The sequence below is a fragment of the Lycorma delicatula genome, chromosome 9 (genome assembly GCF_047948215.1).
Source record: "Lycorma delicatula isolate Av1 chromosome 9, ASM4794821v1, whole genome shotgun sequence".
NCBI lineage: Eukaryota > Metazoa > Arthropoda > Insecta > Hemiptera > Fulgoridae > Lycorma > Lycorma delicatula.
In genome coordinates this window covers 20,688,195-20,702,034 of record NC_134463.1, presented here as the reverse complement: position 1 = coordinate 20,702,034, position 13,840 = coordinate 20,688,195, and the positions used below count along the sequence as shown (strand labels likewise).

Genomic DNA, 13,840 nt, shown 5'->3' with positions numbered 1-13,840 from the left:
TGTTCATAAACAGATGTAAGTGTGAAGAAAATCTGTTTGATCGGTAATTGTGGAGGGGGTGAAAAACGATTTTTTTTTTTACATTTGGAGGATTGAGGACTATGAAAATATCATTCACTTTAATTGCGTTTTCCTTATATTTTTATTTATAAATTTATATATGAAATTTTGTGAATTTCCATAACTACTGGATCAATTTCATTGAGATTTAGATGTGTTATAGCAGTATGTCTGAAATTATTCACGTGAAAATTTGATGACGATTGGTGGAGTCATTCGTTACACTCAATTTAAGTTAAAAAAAAATTGAGTGGAGCAAGTTAAAAGCATGTTTTGTTGTGATGCTGCAAGTTGGAAAGAAAAAAAAATGAAATTCAGTCTTCTTGTGTAGAACTATGCAAAATTTTTTTTATTATCTTACCGTAATTAAAATTTGGCTTCTCCTACATATGTCTGGATTACACATCATGTTTGATAATTCTTACTTAATGACTTAATACTCACGAGTAGAATTAATTTAAGCATATCTTTTCCACTCTAGTATGTAGTCCTATTCTTAAGAAAAAAATTGATTGTTGCTTGTTGCTTGTTTTAACTCCATCATTTCATTTTGAATTTGGTGTATGTGTAAGTTGCATACATCTTAGTTCATTTGGTGGATCTACCTTAATTATTAGTTAAGTCTTTTTTTGTTTGATTTGTTTTTCTTGTTTAATGATTTTTTCTTTCTTGGCAGCATAGCTCTAGAGCTAAGCTGGAAGAAGCAAGTATGTTAATCAGTCAAAAAATGGGGTTGGGCTTTTTTTGGGGGGGATTCTTGATGTTTCATGACCCAGGGACCCAAAAAAAAGAAACAAAATAAGTGAGGCTTAATGTTTGTACGCACATACTTAATGTATGTATATATGTTTATTGGCATTTTTGAAGCTGCATAACTTTGACTGGATAAACCGATTTTGTTGAAATTTTGTACAGGTACTTTTGTATATCTGGCAGTTTGTTGGTAAAATTTTGGGGCAATATCTCCAGGACGTTTTGGAGGTCTGTTTTCTATGCAAACCTAACCCCACTTTATATTAAGTTCAGTTTATGGGTGCCTGCTTATCTTACCATTTTTAAAAATAATTGCCCCAAAATTTAAAAAATTATCTTTTTATTTATTGCATATTTTTTTACCAAATTCTTTTAATGTCTTCCTAGGCATAGCAGAAGTGCAAATGACAAAAAAAATACTTTATGGGAAATATTGAGGGTGAAGACATTTTCTAACAAAACTTTTAGGGCAGTATTAGGGGTGGAAAAGTCTATCAAAGTTTTTAAAATATCAATTTTTTTAATTTTTCAAACTTGGGTTTATTTAGAATGTTAATAGTATTAAAAGTTCAAATAATAAACTTTTAGTAATAATATTACAATAAAATTTCATTATAATTCATTCTCCACTACCAAAAAAAGATTTCTTTTTGATAACTTTATATTGATTATACTTACCTTTTTAGTTTCTTAATAGTTTTTCTGTTAGTGAAATTGGGAGCTGTTGCAAATTTTTTAAGTTAAAGTAAGTGAATTACATTACTGGTCTTGACAAAGTACTTTGCATTTGGAGAATTTTAAGCGTATATAATTCTTAACTTACCTCGCTCCAAAGATTTGATAGCATTTATTCTTTGCTACCAGTCAAATGATTTTCCATGGTTTGAAGTTCATCACTTCAAACCATTGACATTGTGTAATTTATCTAATTTCTCAAACCATTTCCGTGGTGGAGTGGTAATATTCCATTTTTCATCTGGAAGGTTCTGGTTTGAATACCAGTCATGGCTGGCGGTTTTTCTAATCTACATATTAATTTTTCATCATTTAGCTAGCATATTTGGGATATTATCTGTAATTATTTATTTACAGGTTTGTATTTCATTCTTTTGATTTTCCAGGATATTAGTGTACAAGGCATTCTAGATATTTTTATATCATTAATTTTTTAAGATATGTAGTTAAACATCTTGCTCAGGACTGATATTCAAAATTTGGCATGTTTATGAAAAGATGTACAGTTAATTTTGGCTAACTTATGAATCAATTATTTTTAAATGCAAAACATCTGCTTACTGATAGGCAAATTATAACAGTTGTTTTTTTGTTTTTAGAATGGAAAAGCAAAAAAGAAGAAAAAATATAAGAAAAAAGCACCTAAACCAAGGAGACCAAGACCTGGACAAGTGCATATTGCCACAGCACTAGATGGTACAACATTATTCTGTTGTCCTGAATGTAATATGGCGTATTCTGCTAAAGATTTACTTGAACAGCATTTGGTGTCACATAAAATTGAACGCAGGTATGTAATATTACATTTTCTTTTAGCTATTTATTTAAAACAGTGAACAATATTAGAAGAAAAGATAAAATATGTTTACATAATGTATATTATAAGAGAGAGTATTGAAAATAAAAATTTTGTTAACATGCACTGTACTTAAATTAGTATTCTGTAATAGAAGTTCCAGAAAAATTTCTTTTATTTTTTCAAGATTACTGAATTATTATTTTTTTCTAATTATGTAATGTTTTAATTTAATGTGTAATTTTTGTTATCTCCGGAACTGTGAAAGTGAATATATACTATATTATTTCTAGTTGAATAATTATACAGTTATATGCTTGAGTTTTTATCTGACTTTTGAACATTGCAAATGATAGTTTTTTAATATTATGTTATTGTAGGCTTAAAAAATAGTAGAGTACGTAGTGTTAAAATTATTTAATTAGCAGATAATACTTCTGCTGGGTAGAGGCTGCATTTATACAAGGGTCATTCAATAATTAAACACAAATAACTGTACAACAAAAATGGTTTATTAAATAAAAATAATTTTTTTTGTCTACTTCTCCACATAATCCCCACTAATTTCGCTGCACTTGTCTTATCTTTTTATGAGTCTTCTCATTCCCTCAGTGAAGAATTCTGTACCTTGATCTTAAAGCCAGTTTTGTACTTTTTCTTTACCTCTTCATTGTCATTGAATTTGATGCATGCAAAGCTTCTTTCATTGGACCAAACAGATAAAAATCTGAAGGGACAAAGTCAGGGCTGTAAAAAGGATGAGTTAGGAGCTCCCAACTCACTTTGCCAATAGTTTCCAGCATCAGTTGTGCCGTATAAGGTCAAGCGTTGTCTTGAAGAAGAAGCATGCTTTTCCTCTGCCATCCTGGATATTTCCTCTTCAGTGCGGACTTAACTTTGTTCTCAATCGTAGCTGAGTAGTATAGGCTGTTGACAGTGTGTTGCTCCTTCAAATAATCAGACTATGGGCACTCCAAAAAATGAACATAACCTTATGTTAAAAAAACATAACCTTACCAGCTGATGGTTGCATTTTGAATTTCTTATGGACAGAGGATTCAGGGGTTTCCACTGCATGCTTTGGTGCTTCGGCTCTGGCTCAAAATGATTTATCCAAGTTTCATCACAGGTTAAAATCTTGTCCAAAAATGGGTCACCTTCGTTATTGAAACGATTTTTGAGTTCGGTGCAAATGTGAAATCTCTCGGCTTTGTGATGCCTTCTCTGGGAACCCACCTTGCACAAGTCTTACAGTTGTTAAGTTTATTTTGAATGGTTGTATGAGTTGTGCCAACAATTACTCGAAATTTTCCAGTAATCTGTTCGTCAGTCTTCTTAGATAAGTGAATCAATATGAGAATCTAACGCCAAGGTTGACACTGTTACTGAATACCTAAAGCAGTGCTTGTTGGTTACGCTTTTGCGGCTAATTTTAAACTTTTCCATGTTTCATGCAACTATGTATTGTTTGTTCATCCATGAGAATATTTCTGATGGTTATACACTTCCTGAAAGTAAAAATCGGATCAAAACACTGTTCTTCAAAAGCACTTTCTTCGAGCAAACACACCATTGTAACTAAGAATTTAAAAGTTATGTTTACATCAATATTAATTGAACAGTGGATTAACGCTCTTCACAAGGTTGCCAACTAACTCTTAACAAAAGTTTGAAGTGCCTGCATTAAGTATTTCCTTCACTAAAAATCTTTGAATGACCCTCAAATTATTGAATGACCCTCATAATTATAATGCGCTATATCATATCAGAAAAGGTTGCATTAATCTGTTGCTTTACACTATTTCTAAGTCTTTCTTATTGCTGTGACATTGGAAAATAATATGTCTGAGCCCCTTATGTTAGTACATTGGACTAACATAAGTATAGTCCAATGTACAGTGTTTTTAACAGTATTACTTGATTTTCAGATTAAAATTTATGAAATAAAGTTAGTTTAGTAAGGTTATATTAATGTTAAAAACCAAAGCTAAGTTTATTTCATTTGGTTTTAGGTTCATTTGTGATATATGTGGTGCTGGTTTAAAACGTAAAGAACACCTTGAAAGACATAAGTTGGGACATAATCCAGAGCGACCATATATTTGCTCCGTTTGTTGTAAAGGTAATTTGTGAATATACAAAAGCTTTTGTTAGCTTCAAAAAAGTTACTGTAGTGTGTTTATTTTACAAAAACTATGTACATAACAATTTTAAATAGTACTTCATTCAAAGTATCTCAAACCCTTATTTTCTACACTCTAGCCAGCAACTATCAATTTTTTTTTTAATTTTCTGTAATCTGTATTTAAGAATGTGTAGCTTCATCACCATGTCTTTGTATCATGATCCTTTCAGAGTTGATTTCAAGGAAGGAAACAAACAGTTTCAGCCAACTCCAGGAAATATGGTCATTGCTTTAGGAACATTGCATGTTGCTATAAGGTTGCACTTGTGCATTATGAATTGATTCTGGCAAGATTTTTGGGACATTATATTTCAAAAAACACATTGTTCTTTATTTATAAATAAACTTACTACATACCCAAATTTCTGATAGTATTTTCTCAAGAGATATAATTTCTAATATGTTAAGTTTCAATACATAGGACACCATCTGTAAAATCATATTTAACAACACTTACAGAAATGTTTCTGTTACTCATAAACTTGTGTTTGTTCATTGTTTTACGGTATGCTTTATTCAAGCTATGTTAAGCATCTAAAAGTAATGTTTTAAGATAAAATTTTATATTTGTTTGATTGAATTGCAATGATATCACAAGCATGCATGCGCAAATACAAATTGTTGAGCATTTTTGTATGAAGCAGAAAGAATAATTTAATGCTGGATTTACTATATCCATGAATACTGTCAGCTTACTTCAAATAAGAGATGGTTTAATTTTAGGGATTCAGGAAGCTACCTACTTTAATTTAACAGTTTATGGATTTTATTTAATCTGTATGAGATGTGGCTGTTAAATAATGAGACTAATGCTGCTACAGAAGAACTACTCATGCGCCAAATTCATACGACCTACAGCCGTGTAGCGTGAAGCCTTCTCTTTCGATTGTTGCCACTCCAGTTTTTGTAGACATATTAGTCTGGCCATGGCCTTCATTGGATAATATCTGCTTTTTTGTTTTGCCGAAAAAATATTAAGCGTTATTAGAGCAACGAATTGTGAAATTTCATATGAAACTTCGAAAAACCGCTACCAAAACTTACATTTTATTAAAAAAAGTATATGGCACTGAATGTTTATCACATGCGCAAGTTTTTGAGTGGTTTAAGTGTTTCCAAGATGGCCGAGAAGATGTTGAAGATGATGTTCACCCGGGTTGCCATTTCATGTAAAAAACAGATAAAAATATTGAAAAAAATTGGTAATCTAATCTGATCTGACCGTTGGTTAACTATTCGTGTGATTGCTGAAACGATAGAAATTGACAAAGAATGCTTAAGGCAAATTTTACATTTTAACATGGAAAAAGTGTGCATGAAAATGGTGCCTAAAATTCTCACAATTGAACAAAAAGAAGCTCGTAAAAATGTTTGTCTGACACTTTGAATACCATTGAAAATGACCCAAACTTTTGGGAAAGAGCATGTGATAAATCTTGGTTTTTCACTAATGATCCAGAAACTAAGCAAGAGTCCATACATTGGAAGGCCCCAACTTCATCAAGAGCTAAAAAACTTGAATGAGCAAATCAAGATTGAAAGCAATGATGATTGTTTTTTTTCGATATTCATGGGATTGTGTACCTTCACTGGGTTCAGGTAACCCAATGAAAGGTTTTAATCAACATTACTACCTTGAGGTCGTTGTTCAGCTCTGTGAAAAATAAGAAAGAAAGACCCGAATTGTGAAAGAACAAGTCATGGGTTCTTCATCAGGACAACGCACTGGCTCACACTGCATTGTCTTGACAAGACATTTCTAACCAAGTATTACATCCCAGTGTTAGACCATCCACCTTATTTGCCTGATCTGGCACCATGTGACTTTTATCTGTTCTGCAAGGTCAAATCTGTATTAAAAGGAACAAGATTTCAGACTGTTGAAGCTGTGAAAGAAAAAGTGGCAAGCGTCATGAAAGAGCTCACAGAAGACTTGCAACGCTGTTTCGAACAATGGAAAATTCGCATGGAGCGTTGTAGGAATAGAGGAGGGGTGTATATTGACGGGGATAATAACCAAATATGCATAAATTTAAAATAAAATATTTTACAGCGTTTGTCTCGTTATTTAATAGCCACACCTCGTATTAGACTTTTTTTGGTAGGTTTCTTATTTTCTTTTTAATCATCTCTTGACCAATTTGATATACTTAAAGTCTACTTCTTTAAATAAATGATTCTTCCACTATCTTCTTTCATTTCCATTTCATCTATAATTTATTAATTTTCAAATTTTTCAACTTTTCAGTTTTGAACATTTTCTTGTAATACATTTTAAAAATTTTACAGCTGTAATCGACGCTTTATTCTATACAAATGTTTCTAAGGTAGACTTTGTAATTTCAAAAAGATTTTAAACCTCTTTCTGCATGAAACGTTACCTTACTTGTGCAAATAATATTTATTTAACTGACTTAATTTGTTCTTTTGTGTTAATAACAAAGTTTTTCATCCAATATTACATTTAGATCTTGAAAGGAGTATGAGTTTAATTTAGTAGAAATATATAGTCCTTGTTCAGCTTATTAAGAAACTGCTAGATTTATGACAGCTATTAGGAGAGCCTTCTGGTATTTGGTTTTACTAAAGAAGCAGCTATTTTACTGGCTACTAATTTGTCAGTCCTAGTGTGACATTACAGGTTTGTATGGATTTATGAATTATTGTATAAGTCATTGTATTTTATTGAAAAACAATAAAATAATGATGAAGGATGTGTGGTGGGTTAAAAAGTATTAGAATCAGTCTTAAAAGATAAATTGGGTTAATTAAAATTAATGTCTATCAATTCTTAGTCAGGAAATGTTTATTCTGTGAATGTGACTAAATATCTACAGATTCTTGTTAAATTTTTCTCTTATATAGATTACTGTTTTACATTTTCAATCACTTGCTCAGACAAATAGAATAAAGAATTTCTCACTTCATATTCAGCTTGAGAGAAGGCAAATTATTAAAGTAAAATGATAAAATGAAGGCTAACATTTAAGTAAGCATAATATGTCTTCTAAAGTCTTTAACACATTTAGGACTGGAAGGATAAATATGCAGTTTTATAAAGTATACTGAATATTTTCATGCAAATATAAAAATAAATAAAACTACTTCTAACTGTACTTAATGATTGTTTTTGCATTTAAAAGCATTCTTCGTTGTTTTTTCAATGGTATTAGTGTTATTTGAGTGTAGTATTAAATAAAATTATTAAAAAGTTTGCAAAGTAGTATTGCATGACTTGCCCAACTAATAAAAGAGTTTGAGACAAAAAACAAAAACAATGTATATTTTTTAGAGGAAGAATAATTTTAAGAAAAATTTTCTAAAAATATTCATATATAGTTAAGCTTTTGACAAATTTGCTTAAGTAAAGTTTTCTCTAAATTTAACACTTCCTTCAAAATAGGCTAAAATAAGAAAAATAAAATTTTCCAAAAAAAAATGTTTCTATTTTAGGTTTGGGTTGTATAGTTTAAAAAACATTACGCATTTCTTAATGGCTCTATTAAAAAATACTTAAAAACTAAATAATATTTAAATTGAAGCTAGATAGAACAAAAAGTAAAAAAACATATTTCACTTTTTATAGGTGGTGGTTGATTTTTTGGAAAACATTTTTTGATTTTTTCTATATGCATGGTAGATAAGAAATTTTCTTTAACCTTTTTGGCATTAGCATTGTTCTTACATGACTACAGTAAACTGTCCGCACAAAATACGGTCTCTTAAACTCGTTTTAGAACTTTATCACTTGAGTACTATCATCATGTTAATGTGACTAATATAAAATTTTTTCATTGACATTTGCTGTGCTTTATTGGCTTTAAAATGAACTATTTGCACTATCAATAGGTTGTAGCTAACAGCTGGAAATGAAAGAATAAAATCATGTTAAGAACTCTCTAAAACTAGGTTCTGTAAGTTTTGTTAAACTTTGTTAATAAACATGGCTAATTCGTATCCAGAATTTATTTCTTCTCGTTAAAGCACTAACAATATTAGAATTTATTGAACATATAGTGAATGAAACAAACACATATTATACCAAAGCCTCTGAACAAATTGATCTTCCTCATTCAAATTTACAATGACGGAAACCAACCGACATACTGAACTATATACATTTTTTAGTTTGACATGAATATGCCAAGAAATAAGAAAAATTGTATAAAAGTGTACTGGTTAACAGGCTAATACAGTCCCAATATTTTCAGAAACGATGGCTTGAGACATATTTGAACATTCTTAGTATGCTTCATTTTGCCAATAATAAAGATCAACCACTTCGGTTTCCATCTTTTCAAAATTCCAGAATTATTAGATAAATTGAAAAAATATTTATCAAATGGGTTTTATCTTTTTCAAAATATAATAATTGACGAGTCCTTAGTTTTTTTTTTCAAAGGAAGGTGTAATTTTGTTTATGTTTATAATAAAAATTGTGTTTTAAAATTTGTTTATAAAAAGAGAATTTTTTATTTTAAATGTATTAAAATAATATTGATTCCTAGAGATTGTGAAGTTATAAATCATACAGAGAATGACTGCATAAACATGAGTAATTTTAATAAAATAACCTAGTCTTAGCATGAATTAGGATTTAAAGTATGTTAGTTCCAAAAAGATTAATGAAGTTTTCTCTAAAAATGCCTCTGAAGAAAATCTAGATTGTTTTTTTGTGATTCCCCTCACCACCTTAACAAATTTTGAAAAAGATTAATGATCAGGCCTATATATAGAAACATTTGAGCCAAATTTGATGAAAATCGATTTGGTCAATTCTGAGATATAAGGCCAAAGCAGTGTAGCACACATATGTATGCGCATACTTATGTTTTTTGGTCTAGAAGAACTAGTTGGACTGTAAAACATAAAGATTTACAAAATCCCAATACCCCATTTTTGACTTTATCACCATACTTTCATACTTCTTTAAAATAGCTATTCTAGCTATATTTGCTTGAAAAGTAGAAATTACCTTAATATTTACATTATTATTATTCTTTTCTTTTTTTTTCAAATGATAATTAAACAAAGTGGTCACACTTTTTTTTGCAGAATTTCTGCGATTTAACTTTTTTAATTAATGTTTTTCATTTAAATTAATTCACTCATTCATTGTGTTCTGCCAATGGGGCAGGTCTGCCTGCTCTCCACTTGTTCCTGTCCTGTGCAAGTGTTTTTGTTTCTGTATATTTTTCTCTTTCCACAACCCGATCAATCAACTGAAACCTTCTTCTTCCCCTTCCTCTCTTTCCATTTACCATTCCTTCAACTTCATCTATTAGTAAGCACTTTCTTCTCATAGTGTCCTAGCCAGTTCCTTCTCCTACTTAAAATGGTATTTAAAATATTGCTCTCCCCTTCTACTCTGCTCAACACCTCCTCATTTGTTTCTCTATCCACCAGCAGACATTTACCATTTACCGCCACTACCACATTCCAAACACCTCAATTTGTTGTTGGTCTTACTTTCCTAAAGTCCACATTTCTGGACCATAAAGCAAAACACTCCAAATAAAGAATCTTGCCAATCTCTTGCTCAAATCTAAATTTGGATTTAGTATTATTATTTAGTTTTATGTATTTCTCACTTAGCAAACTCTTTTTCCTAGTAAATGCTTCCTTACCCATTGCTATTCTGTTTTTGATTTGTGTGATACTGTTAAGATCTTCCATTATGAGGCTACCCAAGTACCTAAATTTCACCACATGCTCTAGTACCTCAGTCCCAGTTCTTACATTAATATTTTCATGTGTGCCACCTAATACCATACATTTTGTTTTCTTTTTATTCATTTTCATCTCTAGATTTTCACAAGTCTCATTTAGGTCGCTAAACATTTCATTTAACTTTTTTGCACTTTCTGCCAGCACCACCATGTCATCAGCAAATCGCATACATTCTATTTTTCTACCACCTATTTTCACCCCTCTATTACCCTTCAAACTATTGTTGATGATTTCTTCAAGATAATTGTTGAATAGTGTAAGTGACATGCAGCATCCTTGTTGCACTTCCCTTCCTATTTCTATCTTTTGCGTTATCTCACTTCCTATTCTTACTTTTGTTTTCTGGTTCATATACAACTCTTTCATAAGTCTCCTATCTTTCCAATCAATTTTTTTCTTTTTCAAAATTTATCATCAATTTATCCCATCTTACTCTATCAAAAGCTTTCTCAAGGTCTACAAGTGCAACATATACTCATCTTCCCTTTTCTATATATCTTTCACCAATAACTCAAAGCAGTCCTATAGCATCCCTAGTTCCAACTCCCCTTCTAAAGCCATATTGTTCTTCTGCAAATATCTTCATCCAATTTATTGTACTACCTCCTGTTCAGAATTCTTAGTAAGACTTTTGCTGCATGTGAAATTAGACTAATAGTCTGGTATTCTTCACACTTTCTAGCATTGAATTTCTTTGGTAATGGCACCATTATTATATCCTGAAAGTCTGTAGGCCGTCTACCTTCATCATATATTTTATTGCACAGATCCAACAATAGAATTTCTCCATTCTCCCCAGCAATTCATCACATCCTCCAGCTTTTTCATTAGCCATCGCTTTCATGGCCGTTACTTCACATTTTAATATATTATAACCCTTGTGATCTTCAGGAACTTTGTTCTCTTCTTCTACTCCTAGGATGTACTCCCATTGGCCTATCACTTAGTGCATATAAATCCATAATGTACTCTTCCCATATCTTTTTCACTTTATTCCTCTCAAGTTACTATATCCTTGTTCTTCGACTCAGTCTGATACACTGTATAACTTTTTCCATTTTTCTTGAATACCATTTCTGCAGTTTCTTTGTACATTATATCATATCTCCTTTCTTCTTGTTTTTCTATTGCAGCACACTTTTCCTGCAACCACTTTTCTCTTGCTTCTAAGTTTTTCTTCTTAATTCATTATTAAGCGCTCTATAGTTCCTTTTACCTTCCTCTATCTAAACATTTTTCTATCATTTCTTCGCTGACTCACTACTTCCCTATTCTTTCTCAGTTTTTAATTCCTATCATTTTCTCAGCTACTTTTATACTGTTTTTAATATTTAACTAATGATCATTCACACTATTTGGCTTCCCTCCCATTCTTGTTTTTTCCAGTATGCTATTTTACATCTCTGTGACTACCTCTTTGTTTCGTAGTTTTTTCCAAATCATAGGTACTCCGTTTCTGACCAACCTTTATTTTCTTTAGCTTCAAATTGATCTCTCTGCTACTACTAAGTTGTGATCACAGTTTATATCTGCACCTGGGTAAGCTTTTGCATTTTCATACATTTCTTATACCTTTGTCGTATGAGCGTGTAATCAATTTGATACTTCTCTCCATCCAATCTCGACACCCATGTGTATCTCCTTCTTTTATAATTTTAAATATTTTGTTTCCCACTACCATATCATTTTCCATGCAGAACTCAGCTAATCTCTTGTTTATATTACCTAAACCATATTTTCCTATTATGTTGTCTCTTGTCCTTCTCCAACCACAGCATTTCAGTCTCCCATCATCAATACACACGTTTTTTTCCTTTCCTTCTCTAATATATTGTATACTGTGATGTTGGCATATATACTAGAATTACTACAAGATCTTTATTTACCTTCTATCCTTTTCATCATCAGGGGATCATCAACATATTCCATTTTAATTACTTTTCCTACTAGTTTCTTTTTTTATTAATACACCAACTCCATTCCTACCACTTCTTTTGTCACCTGAATAGTACAAGTGGAAGGCCCCACTTAACACTTCTCCATTTCCTCCCCATCTCACTTCACTCATTCTAAGTATGCCTATTTTATTTCTTGTTTTGTGTTTTCAAGCTTACCCTTTTGCAGTAGTGTCAGTACATTCCATGTTCCTATCCTTATTGTATTTTTAAATGAAATGAATTACATTTATTATTTCTTTGATGTTAATAATATATTTTTGTTGTTCAGGTTTTAAAAGGAAGGAACATCTAAATCTACATTTTGTTATCCATTCAGGAGAAAAGACAGAAGTTTGTCCAGAATGTGGTAAAGGATTTTACAGAAAAGATCATTTAAGAAAGCATGCCCGATCACATTTAGCGAAAAGAGTTAAAGAAGAATTTTCACAGCAACAGGCGGCACAGCAGCAACAACAACAGCAACAGCAGCAGCAGCAGCAGGCACAACAACAACAACAGCAACAACATGCCACTGCTGATCAAGGACAACAACAGCCAGATGGTACTGAACAACAAGATAACGGTACAACGACTACTACTGTTGTATTGCCAACTGCAGCAGAGACTGGAGCTATGGCATTATTGCATCATCAACACCACCAGTGAGTGTGCCATTTTATAGTATAGAAAGGTAGATGTTACAGTGCATTGATTTTATAGAAGGCTGTGTATGACTTCCAAATCATAGATTTTCTTTAATCCTTTATCCAAATTCTGTACATATATGGTATGTTCTACCCTATTCCAACACAGGTCCTTGCATTTTCCTTTTAAATATTCTATTAATTGTGCCTGACTTCTTGACAGATCTGCATAATTAACACTTAATGATTTATTTTTTCGTTATCATGTGTTAGTCCCTTTGCAGAGAACTCTATTTCTCAAAATAATTTTTTTTCAGTAAAAATAATTTGGAAGTATGGAAAGGAAATACTAGTTAACTGTGTCAGTCATTGATGTAAAATGAACTATCTTGCTATTACTACAATCTGTAAAAGATAATAAAATTATTGTTTTGGAATGTATGAATTTATGTTTAAATAAAAATTTCTTGTACTGAATTGAAGCAGGTTTAGAATTAATGTACCTTTTTTCTCACAAATAAAAGGTACATTACTTTGTTTTTATCCATTTACCGTAATCTTCTTTTTAATGGCTGAGTGATAAAGCCATTTAAATTGGATATAATTCATTTTCTTATGTTGGAGGTAATATTTGTTACGTTTCTCAAGATTCATATAAGGCATCTGTGATGTAAGAGTCACCAGTTTTATTTACTTTTTATATGAGTAGTGATGTTCACTTTGCAACCAGTGAATCTGGAGAGCAGAGTAAAAGTGTAACTTGTAGAGCTGAATATTGCTTGTATTTCATTTTGTTGGCATATGAGACAGTGTAATTCAATTCATTAAAGAAAGCAACAAGAAAACACTGAAGTTCTCACTCTCTTAAGTGAGCCTTGTAATGAAATGCTTGCTGGTCTGAAAAATAACTGTAATTTTCAGGCTTAATTTGTTGTAAATGTCAGGTTGCCTACAAATGACATTTGAGGCAGTTAACATACACACAGTTTAAAATAAAAAT

At 31.2% G+C, this 13,840-nt stretch overlaps 1 protein-coding gene across 3 annotated transcripts in view; it reads left to right on the top strand.

Annotated features, from left to right (window-relative positions):
* Positions 1-13,840, top strand: part of LOC142329962 (uncharacterized) — a 56,346-nt gene that overhangs the window by 38,738 nt on the left and 3,768 nt on the right. For all 3 annotated transcript variants that reach the window (XM_075374950.1, XM_075374951.1, XM_075374949.1), the window contains exons 9-11: positions 2,148-2,338; positions 4,357-4,466; positions 12,486-12,858. In XM_075374950.1, coding sequence (XP_075231065.1) covers positions 2,148-2,338; positions 4,357-4,466; positions 12,486-12,858 — 674 coding nt within the window. The remainder of the gene's footprint in view (positions 1-2,147; positions 2,339-4,356; positions 4,467-12,485; positions 12,859-13,840) is intronic.